Raw genomic sequence first — 22,466 nt, forward strand, 5'->3', positions numbered from 1 at the left:
TAAAGCACTGGACAGCTTCACAGAGGGCTGCTTGCTAATTTCTTCTCACACCATTGTCACCCACAACACTGGCAATGGAAGGTGGCATCCTATATGACAGAGTCCCCACTCCCTTCCCACAGCTGTATGCCCCAACCCCACCCAAGCTACTATGCCCCACATTCTTTATTTTGATCTTGATCACTAATTTCCATCTGACCTAGCAGTAATTAACAAATCTTCTTCACTTATAATCAAAGACAGAGATCTTATGCAATCAGTCAAGGGATGTTACTTTCACTCCCATTGGTGTATGTCTCCAAAGAAAAGCACAAGGTTTATACATGTAAAAAGTGTAAAGTGTGAGTCGCTCTGTCGTGTCCAACTTTTTGCAACTCCATGACTGTAGCCTGCCAGGCTCCTTTGTCCATGGACTTGTCCAGGCAAGAATACTGGAGTGGGTTGCCATTTCCTTCTCCAGGAGATCTTCCTGACCCAGGGATCGAACCCCGATCTCCTGCATTGCAGGCAGATCCTTTACTATCTGAGCCACCAGGGAAACCCAGATTTGTAGGTGCTGCTGCTGCCGCTGCTAAGTCACTTCAGTCGTGTCCAACTCTGTGCAACCCCATAGATAGCAGCCCACCAGGCTCCGCCGTCCCTGGAACTCTCCAGGCAAGAACACTGGAGCGGATTGCCATTTCCTTCTCCAGGAGATCTTCCTGACCCAGAAATCAAACCCCGGTCTCCTGCATTACAGGCAGATTCTTTGCTATCTGAGTCACCAGGGAAACACAGGTTTGTAGGTGAGGGAAGTCTTTAGCTTAGTGAGTAGAAGGGAAAGTGAAGAGACTTTTCAGAAGCCGCATCAACTCCAGCACTGATTCACTAGAGTCTTGACAAGTCCATTTGACATCCCACTAGTTCATCTCATCAGTGGCAGAGCCATTAATATTATAGACAGCTCACCAGGTGCCTGGAGTTGTTCTAGGCACTGACTTTCTCTTGAAAGCAAGGGAAGTGTCTATGATGCACCCACAGCAGTGAGTGAAGATTAATTAATGTAAATAATTGTCTGAATAATGCAGAGCACTCAGACACCTCGCAAATGGATACTGTGTAAATGTTACACAAGATGAGTAATAACAGCAAAGGGTTGATGGACAAATTTCCGGCAAATTTAAAGTCTCTGTCAACCAGTGAACAAAAGTAAGCATTTTCTTGATAGTTCATAATTGATGCTTTTGTTTTTCTGACTGCCGAGGTGGGGGAGAGAGACAGAGACGTAAGCAATCTGAACAGCAAGCTCTTGAGCCTGCAAGCTGACATCAAGAATCTACACAATGTCTGCAAGAGACAGGGGAAGACCTTGCAGGAAAATCAGCTCTGTGTGGAAGAGGCCATGATGAACAGCAGCCACGTAAGGGATTCACTGTCCACTTCCCACCTCTGCTCCCTCTGTTTCCACTTCTGCCTCCTTGGGTAGGAGAAATAATAGAAAGTTCTCCCACTGGTCATTCAAGAGCACTTACTGAGCAAACAATGAGAGAGAACTACACACACACACACACACATACACACACACACACACACAAATGCCATCCCTGCCCTGAGGACTTTTCAGTGTAGCTATCTTATCTCCAAGGTCATTTACATCTGAGCTCTTTTCTTTACTTGGTCTTTCACACTGAATTAGCAGCACCTGAGGTCCATTGCCCTTAAAAAAAAAAAAAAAAAAAACCCAGATCATAGTTATGTAGTTATGTAAAGAGAATCAGTTCTAATGAGGTGGATGAAACTGGAGCCCACTATACAGAGTGAAGTAAGCCATAAAGATATAAACACCAATACAGTATACTAATGCGTATATATGGAATTTAGAAAGATGGTAACGATAACCCTATATGCAAGACAGAAAAAGAGACACAGATGTATAGAACAGACTTTTGGACTCTATGGGAGAAGGCGAGGGTGGGATGATCTGAGAGAACAGCATTGAAACATGTATATTATCAAGCGTGAAACAGATCGCCAGTCCAGGTTGGATGCATGAGACAAGTGCTTGGGGCTGGTGCACTGGGATGACCCAGAGGGATGGGATGGGGAGGGAGGTGGGAGGGGGGTTCAGGATGGGGAACATATGTAAATCCATGGCTGATTCATGTCAATGTATGGCAAAAACCACTACAATATTGTAAAGTAATTAGCCTCCAACTAATAAAAATAATTGGGGGGAAAAAAGAGAGAATAGCATCTCTTAATGGATTTTACTTTATTTATTTTTTGGCCGAGTCTTGTGGCATGTGGAATCTTCGTTTCCCAACCAGAGATTGAACCTGTACTCCCTGCCTGAGGAGTGCAGAGTCTTAACCGTTGGACTGCCAGGGAAGTCTCTTAGTGGATTTTGGACAAACTTCTACATCACCCATGAAAATAGCAGCCATTCCACCTGCTCTGAAGTGTCACTTCCTGTCAGTGCAGCAGGAGCTCTTTATTGCCACACCTGCAGCTCTCTGCCTACAAGCTTTACTTCTGGATACAGGAGCCCATAGCCTTGTCCTATGGACAAGCTGAAGTTCAGAAGAATTAATGCCCCTAGAAGCAGCCCTAAACCAATGACTGATGGGGAGAGGGCTGATTAGCAACCCATTTCCCTTACCCTATCTCACTGGAAATAACTCCAGGCATGTTCTTTGCTCTCTCCTGGAGTTCCCCAACAGGGCCCAGTACCAGGTACCCACAGCAGTAACTAGGTTGGCCTCCTTTCACAGCTTCCTTCCCTCCCTTGTTTATTTCCCTACTTCCGTACCTGAGTTTCCTAAAATCACCTTCCACACAAGTTACTTACTCGATGCCTGGTTCCTTGTCATAGGACTTGCTTCCAGAGGTGCCCAAGCCACGATACTCAGTAACACTTGTCCTAAACATGTGTGAGCAGTAGGATCTCCTGGCATGATCATCTTTCTTGAGACTGATTTTGAATGAACCTCCTAGGCAACTAATCAGCTGAGGCAACTTCCCTTCATCCTGAGGTTTTCTCTTTTTGGAAACTCCAGTTCTAAGCTCTTTAAACCAGTCTCTAAATTTATGCCCACAAGCTGGGGAGCCAGCTGGGAGATATTTTCCCAGAGTTTTCTAAACACTTTGGGTCTCCAAGAACTCCTAACTTGCAGTCATCATTTCTACTTAGGGACTTGAGTTTTTGGTGAACATAAGGCAGGTACAAGTTGCACAGATCTGTTGCCAGACCTCCAAGTTAGCCTCCTAGGTGCAGTCAAGGATCTGGTCTCTCCTAATTGAGAGAGTTAGAATTAGAGTTAATTAGAACTCTGTTAAGAGTTCTCCCAGGACCCTTACCACCTCACTACAGAAACCACAAATTGTTCCTCTGTGATGCCCTAAAAATGTTAAAAGCAAAGCAATTTTTTTTTCAATTCTACCTTTTCTTACTGAGCATTACTGTCCTTTGGAGAAGGGCATGGCAACCTACTCCAGTATTCTTGCCTGGAAAATCCCATGGATAGAGGAGCCTGGTGGGCTATAGTTCATAGGGTTGCACAGAGTTGGACATGACTGAAGCAACTTAGCACGCAGTATTGGCCTCTCTGCAGTAAGTCACAAATATAGAAAAATTCATTGTTTCCCTAAATGGATCCCAGGAAGGATATTACCATAATTTTTTTCTAAATATTAGCATTTTAAGATATTTTCACCATTACTTTTGCAAGTTTATTCCCCCAGTCAGGGAAAGTCATGTGGCTTATAAATGTACCTGGCAACTTGGAGGGAGAAAAGTAGTAAGTCACATTTTATTATTCTAATTGCCCCAAAGAAGGTCTAACAGCTTGAAACAAGCTTTAAAACAGGCTCTTTTTTTTCCCCCAGTAAGTAGCGCTGAATTTAAATTGCAGACTACACATACAAATACACAATTAGATGTAGACTTACACTCATCCACTCAGAAAACCCCTGCAAGATCTGCCTTCCACAAGGAAATATAATATGGAAACAAAGGAGGAACCCAAGGCTTTCTGAAATTTTGACTAATATCTGACAAGGAGCTGGAGAAATAAGCAAGAGGTTCAGAACACAGTTATGCAAAAAAAAAAAAAATTAAACTATGACATCAGATGCTGTGTGTGTGAAAAAGGGACAGGCAAGGTGACCTTGTAAATCAAGAATACGTTGTGCTCCAAGTCCCAGGAACAGAGAGAGCTGGGCCTGAGGTAAGCAAGTCAGATGCCTAGGGTGCAAAATATCAGGGGCTCTCATTATTCTTTTTTTAACTTTTATTTATTTATTTTTGGCTGCACTGGGTCTTCGTTGCTGCCCATGGGCTTCCTCTAGTTGCGGCAAGTGAGGGCTACTATTCCTGAGGTGCACAGTCTTCTCACTGTGTGTCTTCTGTCGTTTCAGCGTCTCAGCTCTAGGGCTCATGGGCTCAGTAGTTGTAGCACATGGGGCTCAGTCGCCCTGAGGCATGTGGAATCCTCCCAGGCCAGGGATCAAACCCGTGTACCCTGCATTGACAGGTGGATTCTTAACCACTGGATCACCGGGGAAGTACAAGGGCACTCATTCTTTAGGTGCCAACCCTGTACTTGTTCAGTCCTAAGATTGAATGCCTCCTTAAGATGTGCCCATCACTTACCTCACCCTAGTCCCAACCCTGGGATGAACCTCTCTAGTGATATAAGACTAAATTAGGCTTACAAGGGAAATATCTCACTTCCCACCTCAAAGATATGGAAAGGAGTTCTGACAACGACTGGGAAAAGATGGGGTTTTTTCTCTTAAATGAAGAAAAATCATCAAGTTTTCAGAGCAGTGCCAACCTGAGACAGAAACTAGAAAAGAGAATAAAATGGTTAAAAAGTATTTTTGAAAAGCTGGCTTTAGGCAAAGCAGCAGGGCCTGATGATATACTTCGAACAGTACTTAAGGAATTGGCAGGTGTTATTACATAGCTGCTAGTGATTATTTTTGAGAACTCAAGAGAATAAAGAAAGTCCCTGCAGACTGAAAAAGGGTAAATGAAGTGCTCATCTTTTTAAAAAGGGAAAAAGGACAATCTCGGTAATTATAGACCTGTCAGCTTAACTTCAATATCAGGGAAAATATAGAACTTAACATCAATCAATTAGCATCAACTCGAAAACCACCAAGTATTGGGTGGAAACCAACATGATTTTTCAAAAGGTGAAATCATGCCAGGCCAATTAATTTCCTTCTGTGATCAAGTGGCCACATAAGCAAGGAGGGAAAAATAGCTATAATCTCTTTGACCACAAGGAGGGCTGAAAAGTAGTCTAAATATGAGAACAGGTTCCTACAGGTGGCCAAGTCCTCTATCTTTTAAGACAGCTGAATCCTGGACAGAAATCAATCTGAGAAACATTGGCAGACCAGATGGCCTCCGGTATCATGTCCAACTCTGAATGGTCATTTTAAGAACTAGTCTTACTTCCATAAGATTATTTCCAACTTGCTCATTTTCTCCAGATTTCGGTTTAAAGGTCAAAGCAGAATCTAATAAAATATCTGCCTTCACTATAAAGAAATTTTTTAAAAAAGAAGACAGAGAGGCAGCAGGAAATGCATTGATGCCTTTGTGACACGGCTTCTTGGTACAAATATAAGTGAAATTCAAGTTTAATCTATAGCATGTCATTTTCTATTCATTTAGAATTAAGAAAAATAACCTTTTGAATACCTAAGGATAAATGAGTAGAAATTTAATAGGTCTCAAATAAGTCTAGGCATTTCTCCAAGTCTTTGAAATTTGATTCCTTTAAACCCATAGGTATCTACAGTGTGCAAATGTTTAAAATCTTCATCCAAGAAAACTCTAGCTTCTCTGCAGGTATGAGCAGTTCTTGGATCTTTATTGCCAGACAAATTAGGTCAGGTGCTACCTTTGCCCTATACTGAAAAACTTTAGTGAACTCTCATCATCTGGTCCATCTATCATATTACCTAAAACCAAAATTAAACCCAGAAGGTTGAACACGACCTCTGATGAAGGGATATTATTAACAATTTGCCAGTATCACTGCCAGGTTGCTAAGCTTTACACTAGGAAGAGTCTCTCTTTACCCACAGGAGGCTTTAAAGTCAAAGAACAATTATGAACACAGTAAAGTATAGATCATGTGCTCGGAGGGGAAGCCCTAAGGAAAGAGTTTGGCTTGTTTTAAAAAGAAGAGCATTTCTTTTATTCTTTTGGGTAATGAAGAGAAAACGGGGATGTGGGAATAAGGGGAGGCAGAGAAAGAATATACAATGAGGAGACTGGTCAGTTCTCAACTGGGGCACACACATCTGGCAGTATAGTGGCAGGTCCAAATCAACAATTGCATACAAGTTCTAGGAGGATCAGGACTCTGCTTTCTTAATTTTTAGAGATCAAGCCACCTTCAACAAAGCTAAGAGAAACAGGACTGGAGCAAAATAGATTATAAGTAGGTGCTTTACTGAAATAAGCCCTTCTACAATAACCATACCCCAGGTGTTCACACCTTTGCTTTAGTTCTACCCACATTAAGTATCTATCCATGACCATGTCTTTCTCCAAGTAGCTCCCCACCCCACAGTTTCACCTATATAGACTGAGGACTTGGGCTCTTGAGAACCTCCCCCATGCATGTTTGTGTTCATGCACACATGTGAGCATGAGCACACACACACACACATCACTCACAAGCCCCTTCCCTCTGAACCTCATTCACAGATGAGTTGTAAGAATAGCACCATTCTTATCTTGAAAAGAATGAAAACACATAATTTAAAACATTTATTGTAAATGTTGCCAATTGTAGCAGAGTAAATAAAAAATTCAGCTTTGTTTGGCCTAGAAAAGAAGTCTCATCCACTTCCCTCTGGCCACATACACCAACTGTTCAGGTCAAGGGTTCAGCTTGTCTTTGTCTGGGAATTCTTTTGCCTGCTGACCATTATGGTCCATTTTCTGTCTTCTCTTTCAGATTGAACTGACACAATCAGCTGTTGTCTTTCTGGTTCTGAACTGGGTTGAGCCTCCCTGACCTTATCTGTGCTGCCCCTACCCACTCTCACTAGAGATTTTTTCCTTTTGGGTGCCAGCTCTTACTGAAGTAATCTCTTTAAATCTCCATCTCTCCAGGACTTCCCTGGTGGTTTAGCGGTTAAGATCCGTGCTTCCAATGCAGGGTGCACCAGTTCAGTCCCTGGTTGGGGAACTAAGATCCCACATGCCATATGACACAGCCAAAAATAAAATAAAAATAAATAAAACTCCATCTCTCCAGTTACTCAGACCAAAACCATGGAATCATTCTGCCTTGGATGACCATTATCTCACCTCATTCCACATCTAATGCAGGCGCAAATCCTGTGGAGTCTACTTTCAAACATGCATCTAAAATCCAGCCACTTCTCCCAGCTTTTACCTTGGTCCATGCTGCTGTCCCTTCTCACCTGGATTCTTGCAGCAGCCTCCTTGCTGGTCTCCCCACTTCTGTCTTTGGCTCCCTACAGTTTGTTTTCAATATAACGGCCAGTGTGTCTTTTGTGACATCTACAGGAGATCACGTCACTCCTCGGCTCAGTACCCTCCAGTGGCCCGTCATCTCCCTAAAGGGAAAAGTTAAGGATTTAAGGATGGCTTACATGGTCCTGAAAGACCTCTCCTCCCTTTCCTTTCTCGCCTCGTCGGGTACCACTCTCCCCTTAGTTTCTCTGCTCCAGCCTGAACAAAGTGGCTCCTCAAACACCATTAGGCACCTCCTGCCTCCAGGTCTCAGCACTTGCTATTGCTTCTGTCTGGAGTGTTCCTGTTGTACGTTCCCACCAGGCTTCTTCCTTGACTGTCTTAACTCAGATGTCACCTTCTCAGTGTGGTCCCCCATGAGAACACTTAATTCAAATTTACAACTGCATCCATCTTGGCATTCCTCATCTCCCTCCTCTGCTTTATTCTCCTCCATAGCACTTTTTCCTCTTAATAAACTACACAATTTACTTCTTTAATTTGCTACCTCTCTCTCTCTCATTCCCTCTCTCTCTCTCTCCCTCCACACATCTCCCCCACCAGTAGATGCAGACCTCACGAAGGCAGAGATTCTGTTTTATAAACTTCTGTATCCCCATTAACTAGTAGAGTGCTTGGCACATAGGAAGTGTACCCTAATATTTGCTGAACAAATTAATTAAATGAAAGCATGACATTCATATGATAGCTGTTAATGCTCATAGCAGTAATATTCATAATAGCCCAAACCTGAAACAATCCAAATATCCATTAACTGGTGAACAGATAAACAAAATATGGTATAGTCACACTGTTCAGCAGTAAAAATGAACAGAATACTGATTCTTGCTACAGCCTGGATGAATCTCAAAAACATTATGCTAAGCGAAAGAAGCCAGACACAAAAGATGATATATTATACAATTCCACTTATATGAAATGTCTGAAAAGGGCAAATCCATAGAGACAGAAAGCAGATTAGTGGTTGCCTGGAGCTGGGGTAGGAATGGGAGTGACAAATGGGCATGAGGGAATTTTTGAGGTGATGGAAATATTCTAAAACTGGATTGTAACAATGGTTGTACAACCCTATAAACTTGCTACAAATCATTGAATTGTATACTTACAGTATTTGAATTTGATGACATATAGAAAAGACGCTGATAAAACTGTAAAAAAAAAATTTAATTTTAGAAAAGTCTGAAAGTACTCTGTTAATTGGGCCAAGGCCACAAGCTCAAATTTTTAGGAGTCAATTTTTATGTCTTTCTTTCGTTCAATACCTGGCTGTGTATGAATCTCTAGTCTAGGCCCTATACGAGTAGACATGACCCCTGACCTTCAGAAATTAATGGTCTAATTAAAAGATAAGATGCACAGAGATCATTACAATGCAAGGCAGAATGTGAAATGCCACATTAAGGACGTGCCCAGAAAGTCTATGGTATTGGTGCAAATACAACTTTGCAGGGAAAACAAGAAAGAAAGCAGGATTTGGACAGGGTTTTAAACAATGACTAGGAAGACAATAAGCAGAGAAAGGAACTAAGGGATGCCTACAAGCTATCTTCATCCACCTCTCCTTCACAAGTCACCATGTTACCAAAAGTGGGACCTGGCTGCTTACCACTCTAAAACCAATACTTGAGAGGCAAGGTTGGTGAAAGGAAAGTTTGCTGTATGTGAGAGGCCAGCAACTGGGGAGGAGGGTGGGCAGACTCATGTCCAAAGGTTGACTCCTGCCACTGACAATCAGTGGCCAAGAGCTTTTAAAGGGGAGTTTCAGGGATATATAGGTGGAGGAAAGGTGCTACATACAGAAACAGCACCATCAGCTCTGACAATCATCTTGAAATTGGTCATGCAGTAGTCTGATCAAGCGTCATCTTGATTGTTTTAAGTACAGTTGATCTTCAGTTCCAGGGTTGGTTTGTTCCCATTTCTTTGAGGCCAGTTCTCAGAATTGTGGCAGCTTATGTCATGGCTACAGTCTGGTCATCAGGTAGTTAACTTCTTCCACCTGGTGGGGGTTTCAGTATCTACAAGACAACTCACAGGGTATGGCTCAGAATATTATCTATAGCCCTTGAGAAGGAACTAAAGTTCCTTGACTTTGTTTAATGACTAAGCTATTATGGTTTGGTCTTGTTGGACTACTTTCCTTTGCTTCTGCATTTTCTCACTTCTCTGATTAAACTTATGCTTTGGCTAAAGTTTTTCTACAGACAAAAGACAGGTGAAGGACATGGAGGAGAAGGACCATAGGGGCCTGCTTCTGTTTCAACTGGGAATGTTGGGCAAGAAAATATAGAAGCATCAGTGCAAAGACCTCAGTTGTACCAGAATAAACAACTCAGGGATATGTCCTATGATCAGAATACCTAATACAATGTAGGTGCTCAACGTATGCTTATGGGATGAATGAATGAAAATTTAAGTGGGGTCTAGCAGCATTTCAGGTTGACTGTGGACTGGCAGGGAGAGATCTCTCTCTCACACACACACACACACACACACACACATACACACACACACACACACACATACTCAGCAACTGCAAGCTCATGTCTGCCTTCAGAGTCAGTGCTCAGATGTGCCTTAGCAATATCTCTGCCTGCTGTTTCCCAGCATTCCAGAAAGCCTTTTCCCCAAGAGTTTGTCCTTTAATTTGGGCATTTTTAATAATCAAGTTTAGTCCAAGAACCATAACCAGAAATCCATTCCCTTCCAGGTCAATAGAGTTTTCTTTTTACATGAAGACAAAACATAAGCATATTATCGAATGTCTCTTTATAGTGTTCTCTAGATCCCTTTCGTGTGTGTGTTTTCTTCTGACCTACATAATAGGAATGGTATATCTAAATAGTAGGAAGGAACTATGGTTTTTTTCCTTCTTTTAAATTCTTCATACAGAGTGAAAGTACAAGGTAATGCTTCATTGTGAACAGAGTGAAACATTTAATAAGTGCTCTGGAGATGAAAAGACAAAAGGGTGGATAAATGGATGTGAATGGTTGAGGAAATGAAAAAAAAATCAAAGAATGAATGCCTGCTCGGTGACAATCTAAAGCCTTTCTCAATTGCAGAGTAAGAAGCCAGCATTAGCATTTGAGGAGTCACACATGGATTTTGAGCCCAATAAACAGTGTCATCTAAGGCAACTCCAACAACTCAAGAAAAAGCTGCTGGCCTTTCAGCAAGAACTGGAGTTTCGCACCGAGGAGCTGCAGACTTCTTACTGTTCCCTCTTGCAGTATCAATCCGTCCTGGAGAAGCAGACTTCTGACCTGGTTATTCTCCACCATCATTGCAAGATGAAAGAAGATGAGGTATAGATAAAGTAACTATGGAAGTGTCCTATATGACCATGTACCTACAGAAATCAGGTCAAAACTACTAGAAAGCAAGCAGTGGACTTAGAGGAGAGCTTCATATCTTGAGCATATTTTGTCAATTTTCCCTCTTTAACTCTTTGATTTCTTTGAAACTGAACAGAGGGAACTAAACAGAATGGCATAACTGGGTGAGAGGTCCAGTATTAATGCATGTGGGCTCTGTGGTATATGTGTACGTGTGGGGGTGTATGTGTGCACATGCACATATATGTGTGTGGTGTGCATGGAGGCTTATCATCTCCATTCTATTACCATGGCAATTTAAATGCAAAAGACTCTAGGTCTCTAAGGGTTATGAAAGAGGTATAAAGTCCACTAAATCAATCATTTTTTTTTTAGAAAAATCAGATTTCAATCATATATAAATTCCTGGCACTTGCACAGTGGATAAGATAACCAGATGTTGAGTCTGAGTTAATCACTGAGAGTACCTCATCAGTCATTTTTGCAGACTGGAGTTTTATATCAAGTAGACTTAACTTAAGTACATTCTGGATATTCATTTCTATTCATGTCCAGGATGGTATTTTTTTTTTTAACCAGAGTATATCATCTTTATAGAATCCCAAGTAAATTACAAAGACAAAAGCCTTAGAACTAAAATCAGTTGGGCAGTGGTAGCACTAGCAGTAGTAAAACCATGGGTTTGAAGTAATGGAACAGGTAGCCTCCTCTGGCATTTTCCTCCTCTGCCTTTAGAGATAAAATTCCAAGGGCTGTCTTGAATTGTGCTATTACTTAATAACTAACTCCAGGGAATTTATGAAGGGCCTTGAAGAAATGTGGGATTCTTTTTAAAGGAAATATTATGACCAATGAGAATTTGCTGTAAAGGATTGGGAGGGAAAGGAACAAAGGTTATTCTACAAAACATAATCTGGGACAAAGCCTGTGAACAACCATGGTTTAATAAAGCTTATGCAAAGCTGTATTAAAACTGGTTAGCTCATCCTAACTTAAACAAGAGTCCAGCCTGAATAAAGTGACTCTGAATTATTAGTAGTTGGGATTCTATTTAGCTTCATATAACAGAAAACCCCAAAGCGATAGTGTCTTAAATACAATAGTTAGACACTGCTGTTTTTAAAGACACTGGACACCAGACAATGAAAGACAGTAGTCTTGAGAAATGGGAAACAAATGAGGTGAGCACTACTATTGTCCTTGGCTTATTGTTTCGAGTTTCTAGTCCATGACACAAAAAAGAGGATCTGGGGGAGTCTGGTAGACTCCCTTACTTGAAGGGGATTGTGTAAGGATCCCAGAAAACTAAGGTCTTAGAGTTCATAAGATAGAGTAACAGAGAAGATCGAGTTGCACAGAAAGAGAACGCTGGGGATCAACAGATCTTTCTTTAGTAATCAGAAAATACAAAAAATTTATCAAGCTAGACTTGTGTATCTAGTGGAAGGATCTTTCAAAAACAAAAGTAAAATAAAGACTTTTTATTTTTAAAAATAAAAAATAAAATAGCTAATTTCTATGACATAAAATAAGAGAGAGGTAGTCTAGGACTGCTACCTGTGTCCTGTCTTTTGGTTTGGCCATCATTAGCTGAAAGCTTCCATTTAGAGGTCACCTAAGACGGCTGCTGGAGCACCAACCTTTACATCTTTGTTCCAAATAATCAGGGTGAGGGTAGGAGATAGGGTGGAGAGAGAAAGGCACACCCCTCCCTTTTATTTTTTTAATTAATTTATTTATTAATTTAACTTTACAGCATTGTATTGGTTTTGCCATACACTGACTTGAATCTGCCATGGGTATACATGTGTTCCCCATCCTGAACCCCCCCTCCCCCCGCCCTGCCCATCCCATTCTCTGGGTCATCCCAGTGCACCAGCCCCGAGCACCCTGTATCATGCATCGAACCTGGACTGGCGATTCGTTTCACATATGATAATTTACATGTTTCAATGCCATTCTCCCATATCATCCCGCCCTCACCTTCTCCCACAGAGTCCAAAAGACTGTTCAACACATCTGTGTCTCTCTTGCTATCTCGCATACAGGTTTATCATGACCATCTTTCTAAGTTCCATATATATGCGTTAGTATGCTATATTGGTGTTTTTCTTTCTGACTTACTTCACTCTGTATAATAGGCTCCAGTTTCATCCACCTCATTAGAACTGATTCGAATGGCTGAGTAATATTCCATTGTGTATATGTACCACAGCTTTCTCATCCATTCATCTGCTGATGGACATCTAGGTTGCTTCCATATCCTGTCTATTATAAACAGTGCTGCGATGAACATTGGGGTACATGTGTCTCTTTCAATTTTGGTTTCTTCAGTGTGTATGCCCAGCAGTGGGATTGCTGGGTCATATGGCAGTTCTATTTCCAGTTTTTTAAGGAATTTCCATAGTGGCTGTACTAGTTTGCATTCCCACCAACAGTGTAAGAGGGTTCCCTTTTCTCCACACCCTCTCCAGCATTTATTGCTTGTAGACTTTTGGACAGCAGCCATTCTGACTGGCATGTAATGGTATCTCATGGTGGTTTTGATTTGCATTTCTCTGATATGAGTGATGTTGAGCATCTTTTCATGTGTTTGTTAAGCCATCTATATGTCTTCTTTGGAGAAATGTCTGTTTAGTTCTATGGCCCACTTTTTGATTGGGTCTTTTATTTTTCTGGAATTGAGCTGCAGGAGTTGCTTGTATATTTTTGAGATTAATTCTTTGTCCATTGCTTGATTTGCTATTATTTTCTCCCATTCTGAAGACTGTCTTTTCACCTTGCTTATAGTTTCCTTTGTTGTGCAGAAGCTTTTTTTTGTTTGTTTGTTTGTTTATTTTTTTTTTATTTTTCAGTGGGTTTTGTCATACATTGATATGAATCAGCCATAGAGTTACACGTATTCCCCATCCTGGTCCCCCATCCCACCTCCCTCTCCACACGATTCCTCTGGGTCTTCCCAGCCCACCAGGCCCAAGCACTTGACTCATGCCTCCCACCTGGGCTGGTGGTCTGTTTCACCACAGATAATATACATGCTGTTCTTTCGAAACATCCCACCCTCACCTTCTCCCACAGAGTTCAAAAGTCTGTTCTGTACTTCTGCGTCTTTTCTTCTGCCCTGCATATAGGGCCATCGTTACCATCTTTCTAAATTCCGTATATATGTGTTAGTATACTGTAATGTTCTTTATCTTTCTGGCTTACTTCACTCTGTATAATGGGCTCCAGTTTCATCCATCTCATTAGAACTGATTCAAATGAATTCTTTTTAACGGCTGAGTAATATTCCATGGTGTGTATGTACCACAGCTTCCTTATCCATTCATCTGCTGATGGACATCTAGGTTGCTTCCATGTCCTGGCTATTATAAACAGTGCTGCGATGAACATTGGGGTGCACGTGTCTCTTTCAGATCTAGATTCCTCAGTGTGTATGCCCAGAAGTGGTATTGCTGGGTCATATGGTAGTTCTATTTCCAGTTTTTTAAGAAATCTCCACACTGTTTTCCATAGTCGCTGTACTAGTTTGCATTCCCACCAACAGTGTAAGAGGGTTCCCTTTTCTCCACACCCTCTCCAGCATTTATTGCTTGTAGACTTTTGGATAGCAGCCATTTTGACTGGCATGTAATGGTATCTCATGGTGGTTTTGATTTGCATTTCTCTGATATGAGTGATGTTGAGCATCTTTTCATGTGTTTGCTAGCCATCTGTATGTCTTCTTTGGAGAAATGTCTGTTTAGTTCTATGGCCCACTTTTTGATTGGGTCTTTTATTTTTCTGGAATTGAGCTGCAGGAGTTGCTTGTATATTTTTGAGATTAATTCTTTGTCCATTGCTTGATTTGCTATTATTTTCTCCCATTCTGAAGACTGTCTTTTCACCTTGCTTATAGTTTCCTTTGTTGTGCAGAAGCTTTTAATATTAATTAGGTCTTACTGTTTATTTTTGCTTTTATTTCCAATATTCTGGGAGGTGGGTCATAGAGGATCCTGCTGTGATTTACGTCGGAGAGTGTTTTGCCTATGTTTTCCTCTAGGAGTTTAATAGTTTCTGGTCTTACATTTAGATCTTTAATCCATTTTGAATTTATTTTTGTGTATGGTGATAGAAAGTGTTCTAGTTTCATTCTTTTAAAAGTGGTTGACCAAGTTTTCCCAGCACCACTTGTTAAAGAGATTGTCTTTTCTCCATTGTATATTCTTGCCTCCTTTGTCAAAGATAAGGTGTCCATAGGTGTGTGGGTTTATCTCTCGGCTTTCTATTTTGTTCCATTGATCTATATTTCTGTCTTTGTGCCAGTACCACACTGTCTTGATGACTGTGGCTTTGTAGTAGAGCCTGAAGTCAGGCAGATTGATTCCTCCAGTTCCATTCTTCTTTCTCAAGGTTGCTTTGACTATATGAGGTTTTTTGTATTTCCATACAAATTGTGAAATTATTTGTTCTAGTTCTCTGAAAAATACCATTGGTAGCTTAATAGGGATTGCATTGAATCTATAGATTCCTTTGGGTAATATACTCATTTTCACTATATTGATTCTTCCAATCCATGAACACGGTATATTTCTCCACCTATTTGTGTCCTCTCTAATTTCTTTCATCAATGTTTTATAGTTTTCTATATATAGGTCTTTTGTTTCTTTAGGTAAATTTATTCCTAAGTATTTTATTCTTTTCATTGCAATGGTGAATGGAATTGTTTCCTTAATTTCTCTTTCTATTTTCTCATTGTTAGTGTATAGGAATGCAAGGGATTTCTGTGTGTTAATTTTATATCCTGCAACTTTACTATATTCATTGATCAGCTCTAGTAATTTTCTGGTGGAGTCTTTAGGGTTTTCTATGTAGAGGATCATGTCATCTGCAAACAGTGAGAGCTTTACTTCTTCTTTTCCAATCTGGATTCCTTTTATTTCTTTTTCTGCTCTGATTGCTGTGGCCAAAACTTCCAAAACTATGTTGAATAGTAGTGGTGAGTGTGGGCACCCTTGTCTTGTTCCTGACTTTAGGGGAAATGCTTTCAATTTTTCACCATTGAGGATAATGTTTGCTGAGGGTTTATCATATGTAGCTTTTATTATGTTGAGATATGTTCCTTCTATTCCTGCTTTCTGAAGGGTTTTTATCATAACTGGATGTTGAATTTTGTCAAAGGCTTTCTCTGCATCTATTGAGATAATCATATGGTTTTTATTTTTCAATTAGTTAATGTGGTGTATTACATTGATTGATTTGCAGATATTGAAGAATCCTTGCATCCCTGGAATAAAGCCCACTTGGTCATGATGTATGATCTTTTTAATATGTTGTTGGATTCTGTTTGCTGGGATTTTGTTAAGGATTTTTGCATCTATGTTCATCAGTGATATTGGCCTATAGTTTTCTTTCTTTCTTTCTTTCTTTCTTTTTTTTTTTTTTTTTTTTTTTTTTGGTGGCATCTTTGTCAGGTTTTGATATTAAGGTGATGGTGGCCTCGTAGAATGAGTTTGAAAGTTTACCTTCCTCTGCAATTTTCTGGAAGAGTTTGAGTAGGATAGGTGTTAGTTCTTCTCTAAATTTTTGGTAGAATTCAGCTGTGAAGCTGTCTGGTCCTGGGCTTTTGTTTGTTGGAAGATTTCTGATTACAGTTTCAATTTCCGTGCTTGTAATGGGTCTGTTGAGATTTTCTATTTCTTCCTGGTTCAATTTTGGAAAGTTGTACTTTTCTAAGAATTTGTCCATTTCTTCCAAGTTGTCCTTTTTATTTGTATATAGTGCTGATAATAGTCTCTTATGATTCTTTGTATTTCTGTGTTATCTGTTGTGATCTCTCCATTTTCATTTCTAATTTTGCTGATTTGATTTTTCTGCCTTTGTTTCTTGATGAGTCTGGCTAATGGTTTGTCAATTTTATTTACCTTCTCAAAGAACCAGCTTTTGGCTGTTGATTTTTGCTATGGTCTCTTTTGCTTCTTTTGCATTTATTTCTGCCCTAATTTTTAAGATTTCTTTCCTTCTACTAACCCTGGGGTTCATAGTTTCTACCTTTTCAAGTTGCTTTAGGTGTAGGGTTAGGTTATTTGGTTGACTTTTTTCTTGTTTCTTGAGGTAAGCCTGTATTGCTATGAACCTTCCCCTTAGCACTGCTTTTACAGTGTCCCATAGTTTTTGTGTTGTTGTGTTTTCATTTTCATTTCTTTCTATGCATAGTTTGATTTCTTTTTTTTATTTCTTCTGTGATTTGTTTTTCAGCAGCGTGTTGTTCAGCTTCCATATATTGGAATTTTTAATAGTTTTTCTCCTGTAATTAACATCTAATCTTACTGCATTGTGGTCACAAAAGATGCTTGGAATAATTTCAATTTTTTTGAATTTACCTAGGCTAGATTTATGGCCCAGAATGTGATCTATCCTGGAGAAAGTTCCGTGTGCGCTTGAGAAAAAGGTGAAATTCATTGTTTTGGGGTGAAATGTCCTATAGATATCAGTTAGGTCTAACTGATCCATTGTATCATTTAAAGTTTGTGTGTCCTTGCTAATTTTCTGTTTTGTTGATCTATCCATAGGTGTGAGTGGAGTATTAAAGTTGCCCACTATTATTGTGGTGTTGTTAATTTCCCCTTTCATATTTGTTAGCATTTGTCTTACATATTGTAGTGCTCCTATGTTGGGTGCATATATATTTATGATTGTTATATCTTATTGGATTGATCCTTTGATCATTATGTAGCATCCATCTTTGTCTCTTTTCACAGCCTTTGTTTTAAAGTCTATTTTATCTGATAAGAGTATTGCTACTCCTGCTTTCTTTTGGTCTCTATTTGCATGGAATATCTTTTTCCAGCCCTTTACTTTCAGTCTGAATGTGTCCCTTGTTTTGAGGTGGGTCTCTTGTAGACAGCATATATAGGGGTCTTGTTTTTGTATCCATTCAGCCAGTCTTTGTCTTTTGGTTGGGGCATTCAATCCATTTACATTTAAGGTAATTATTGATAAGTATGATCCCATTGCCATTTACTTTATTGTTTTCGGTTCGAGTTTATACACCCTTTCTGTGTTTCCTGTCTAGAGAAGATCCTTTAGCATTTGTTGAAGAGCTGGTTTGGTGGTGCTGAATTCTCTCAGCTTTTGCTTGTCTGTAAAGCTTTTGATTTCTCCTTCATATTTGAATGAGATCCTTGCTGGGTACAGTAATCTGAGCTGTAGGTTATTTTCTTTCATCACTTTAAGTATGTCCTGCCATTCCCTTCTGGCCTGAAGAGTTTCTATTGAAAGATCAGCTGTTATCCTTATGGGAATCCCCTTGTGTATTATTTGTTGTTTTTCCCTTGCTGCTTTTAATATTTGTTCTTTGTGTTTGATCTTAGTTAATTTGATTAATATGTGTCTTGGGGTGTTTTGCCTTGGGTTTATCCTGTTTGGGACTCTCTGGGTTTCTTCGACTTGGGTGATTATTTCCTTCCCCATTTTAAGGAATTTTTCAACTATTATCTCCTCAAGTATTTTCTCATGGTCTTTCTGTTTGTCCTCTTCTTCTGGGACTCCTGATTCGAATGTTGGGGCTTTTCACATTGCCCCAGGGGTCTCTGAGGTTGTCCTCATTTCTTTTAATTCTTTTTTCTTTTTTCCTCTCTGTTTCATTTATTTCTACCATTCTATCTTCTACCTCACTTATCCTATCTACTGCCTCTGTTATTCTACTGTTGATTCCCTCCAGAGTGCTTTTGGTCTCATTTATTGCATTATTCATTATATATTGACTCTATACAGCACCAATGATAAAACATTTAGGTTAGTGATGAAAAGTTTCTCCTCAGTGAGAGGTACACAGAGTTACATGGAGAAGAGAAGAGGAAGAAGGGAGTTAGAGGTGACCAGTAGGAGCAGATGGGGTATCAAAAGGGGAGAAAGCAAGCTAGCCAGTATTCACTTCCCTATGTGCTCTCCAGAGTCTGGACCCCTCAGAGATGTTCACAGGGTTACACCGAGAGGAGAAGAGGGAGGAAGGAGACAGAGGTGGCCAGGAGGATAAAAGGGGGACTCAAAAGGAGAGAGACAGATCCATCCAGTAATCAGTTCCCTAAGTGTTCTCCACAGCCCGGAACCCACAAAGAGATTCACAGAGTTGGGTAGAGAAGAAAAGGGAGTGGGGGGTAGATAGAGGTGACCTGGTGGAGAAAAAGGAGAGTCAAAAGGGGTAGAGAGCAATCAGGCTAGTGATCCCACTCCCAAGTAAAAGTGGGTACTAAAGGTTGGGTTCTTAAAGGTACAAAGTTAATAACAAATACCAAAAAGCAAAGATTAAAAATCTTGAGTAGGGGTTAGATTCCCAAAAATACAATATTAAAAAAAGAAAACAAACAACAACAACAACAAAAAAGTCACAGAGGTTATAATATATATATATATATATATATATACATATATATATATATATATGAAGTTTGCTTTAAAAATAGGGTCTGTCTTTTTTTTTTTTTTTTTTTGCAAGGTAATAGTAGGTTATAAAATTGAAAATTAAAGGAGTAATGGGGACTTAAAAATAAAAAATGTATTTTTAAAATTTTTTAAATTTAAAAAATGATAGTAGTAAAAATATCTCTAAGACTTTCTCTGGAGCTGTTGCGGACAGTGTGGGGTCAATTCATCTTCATATAGTTCCTTGGTCCGGCTTGGGTTTCAAGGTCTATAGGCCCCTTCCTAAGTAGTTGGTGCCAACTACAAGGTTTTAATCTATTGCACCTGTCACTTCCAAAGCGGTTCCCTCTGTTTATTTTAGCTTCTGTTTGCTGGTCTCTTCAGTGTCTAATTTCCACCCTGACACAAGGGGCATGGTGGTGGTCACATTTTAGGCTCACTTGTTCAGTCGTGCTTTGGGGCTGGAGGAACATTGTGAACAAATATCACTGGCATGTGCTCCCAGTGATTCAGCCACGCTGGGTTTGCCCGGCTCCCGGTGGTTGTGCTTTCCCAGTCTACACTGCTCAGACTCTAGGTTGCTCTGCCGGGAACTGTCTGAGGCGGGCCCTGGTTTGCATGCACTTTCCAGGTCTAAGCTGCTCAGGTTCAGGTTCTCGAGGACTCCACAAAGGCGCAGACTTGGTTGGGCCTGCGTTTTGCACCCATCCCAGGTCCAAGCAGCTCAGGTGACCAGATGCTTCGCTCACGGAGTTGTCCCCAGTTGAAGGCTGCAGCTTATCCTCTCCCCCGTTCCAGCTGCTCGGTTTTCTGGGCGTACAATGGGCGCGCCTTCTCAGGTGTGCCATGTGTCTATTCTGGGGAGCTGGTCTCTGGCTGCGACCCTCCCGGGGGATGTCCACTGTCCAGAATCCCAAGAAGTCTTGGTTAGCAGAGAAGTCTGCTTGCAGTTTGGTATCCGATGCCTCTCTGGGGCCGATTGCCCCCTTCCGGCTCTGGCTGCCCTCACCTGCCTGTCTCCGGTGGGGGATGGGCCGGTCCGCAGCCAGCTAGCTCTGCTCAGTCCTTTGTTCTGTGAGCGGGCCTGGCCATGTCTTAGGTTAGGGCTTTTCACGGGGATCGTGGGATAGGTATCCCACAGTCTGGGTTGCTATCTCAAGCTAGTTCCCTCAGATTGCCCTCGGGGCATTCAGCCCTGGTCCTTACCCTAAGGAATGCAGCTTCTCCCTGTCCCTCCCCAGCTTGCTAGTGGGGGATGAGAGCGTCTGGGCTGCTGCTCCGCTGGGAGTTGCTCTAAGGCACATAATCTGTGGGATTTAATTATTTATTTATTTTTCCTTCTGGTTATTTTGCCCTCTGAGATTCCAAGGCTCACCACAGACCCGCCGGAGAGAGTGTTTCCTGGTGTTTGGAAACTTCTCTGTTTTTTAAAACTCCCTTCCCGGGACGGATCTCTGTCCCTACCTCTTTTGTCTCTCTTTTTATCTTTTATATTTTGTCCTACCTCCTTTCGAAGACAATGAGCTGCCTTTCTGGGTACCTGATGTCCTCTGCCAGCTTTCAGAAGTTGTTCTGTGGAATTTGCTCGGTGTTCAAATGTTCTTTCGATGAATTTGTGTGGGAGAAAGTGGTCTCCCCATCCTATTCCTGGGCCATTTTCGGACCGCCTCCCACACTCCTCCCTTTTAAAGGACACTTGCGAGAAGCCCCACACAATACTTTGACTTATATACCGCTAGCAACAATTAGTCACATGTCTGTAGCAATTTCTTAGGAAGGCAAAGAAATGCAGTATTTTAGTGAGGCACACTTTTGTCCCAAACAAAGTCAAGGTTCTATTACAAGGAGGAGAGGAGGAATTGTTGTGGGATCTGGCAAGCAACAGTCAGGGACACAGAGCCCAATTTGAGAAAGTCCTGGAAAAGTTACTTTCAGCACTCTGCCAAATTCCCCAATACTTTGTTCACAGACGTATCAAACTTCTCTCTAAATTTGGGTTTCCCAACAGCAGATCCTAAAACAAAGAGATGGATACAAGTATGTGTTAGTCACTCAGTCATGTCTGACTCTGTAAGTACTAGTTAATTCAGGAGGGAGGTGATCCCAGGAAGCACAGTGAAAGAGTAGGGAGGGGTGTCAAACAAGGGCAGGAAGCCCATAAAGAAAATAACTATTAAGATCATTGCTGAACCTACTGGATAGCTCAGGGAACTCTACTCAGTGCTCTGTGGTGACCTAAATGGGAAGGAAAGCTTAAAAAAGAGGGGATACATGTATACATATAGCTGATTCACTTTGCTGTGCTGCAGAAACTAACACAGTGTTGTAAAGCAACTATACTCCAATACAAAGTCATTAAAAAAAAAAAGATTATCACCGCTGTGGGAAACCAGGGTTCAGTCTCTCTGGAGAACTCCAGTAGAAAATGTAGGACACAGTGAAAATTGATCCCAGCCAATTGTTCCAGTCATTGGCTGAGGGTTGCACCTGATATTGTTAACTCCCCGTACTTGTCACTTGTCTTGTCTTGCTCCTCGGCTTGAGTGGGCTCCTGGGGCCAGTGCATCCCTCAGGCAAAAAAACTGAAGATGCTTGCAGTTGGAAGGGAGTTAACATACGGAGGAATGGTGAGTGTCAAGGGGGTATAGGCAGGCCTCCTGACAGCTTCTGTTATAAACATATGAATATAAAATATTCATTTTCTCTTTTCCTCCCCTAATAAACACCTCAAAGTAAATGATCCTTTCCTAAGATGACTCTCAAATGGCAGGCAGCAAATATATTAGCTTAAATCAATAGAATGTGTTCTACCTGAATTCTGAAATATTTGAACCCAAATAAAGCCCTCCTTGATGAGCCTCCTGCTCTTAACTCCTTCAATACATATAATGCAAATCATATAATTTAGCACACTCAAGAGCTGTTTGCTAATTTTAAATTGTATCTCCCCCAATAGAAGTTTGTAAATGCTGTGAGGGAGGAGCCTGTGCTATGTAAGTATAAATACCCCTAAGCACCAAATACATTGTTCTTGAGCATTCAATAAATATCTGCTCAATTGGTTGACTAATTAACTGATTAGGAAGAAAAAGAGCCTAAATAAGGAGGATGCAAATTCCCCAGGAACTTCAGGTCCTATTCCCCCACTGTCTGTAGGGAACTTGGCTGAAGCAGACCTGTGTGCACCAGGGACTCCACATTTTCTAAATTAGACCTCT

At 40.9% G+C, this 22,466-nt stretch overlaps 1 protein-coding gene across 1 annotated transcript in view; it reads left to right on the top strand.

The window, feature by feature from the left end:
- The window catches only part of PMFBP1 (polyamine modulated factor 1 binding protein 1), a 65,385-nt gene that overhangs the window by 13,659 nt on the left and 29,260 nt on the right, over positions 1 to 22,466 (top strand). The window contains exons 5-6 of the mRNA XM_065919344.1: positions 1,208 to 1,399; positions 10,573 to 10,815. Coding sequence (XP_065775416.1) covers positions 1,208 to 1,399; positions 10,573 to 10,815 — 435 coding nt within the window. The remainder of the gene's footprint in view (positions 1 to 1,207; positions 1,400 to 10,572; positions 10,816 to 22,466) is intronic.

The sequence above is a fragment of the Muntiacus reevesi genome, chromosome 2 (assembly GCF_963930625.1).
Source record: "Muntiacus reevesi chromosome 2, mMunRee1.1, whole genome shotgun sequence".
NCBI lineage: Eukaryota > Metazoa > Chordata > Mammalia > Artiodactyla > Cervidae > Muntiacus > Muntiacus reevesi.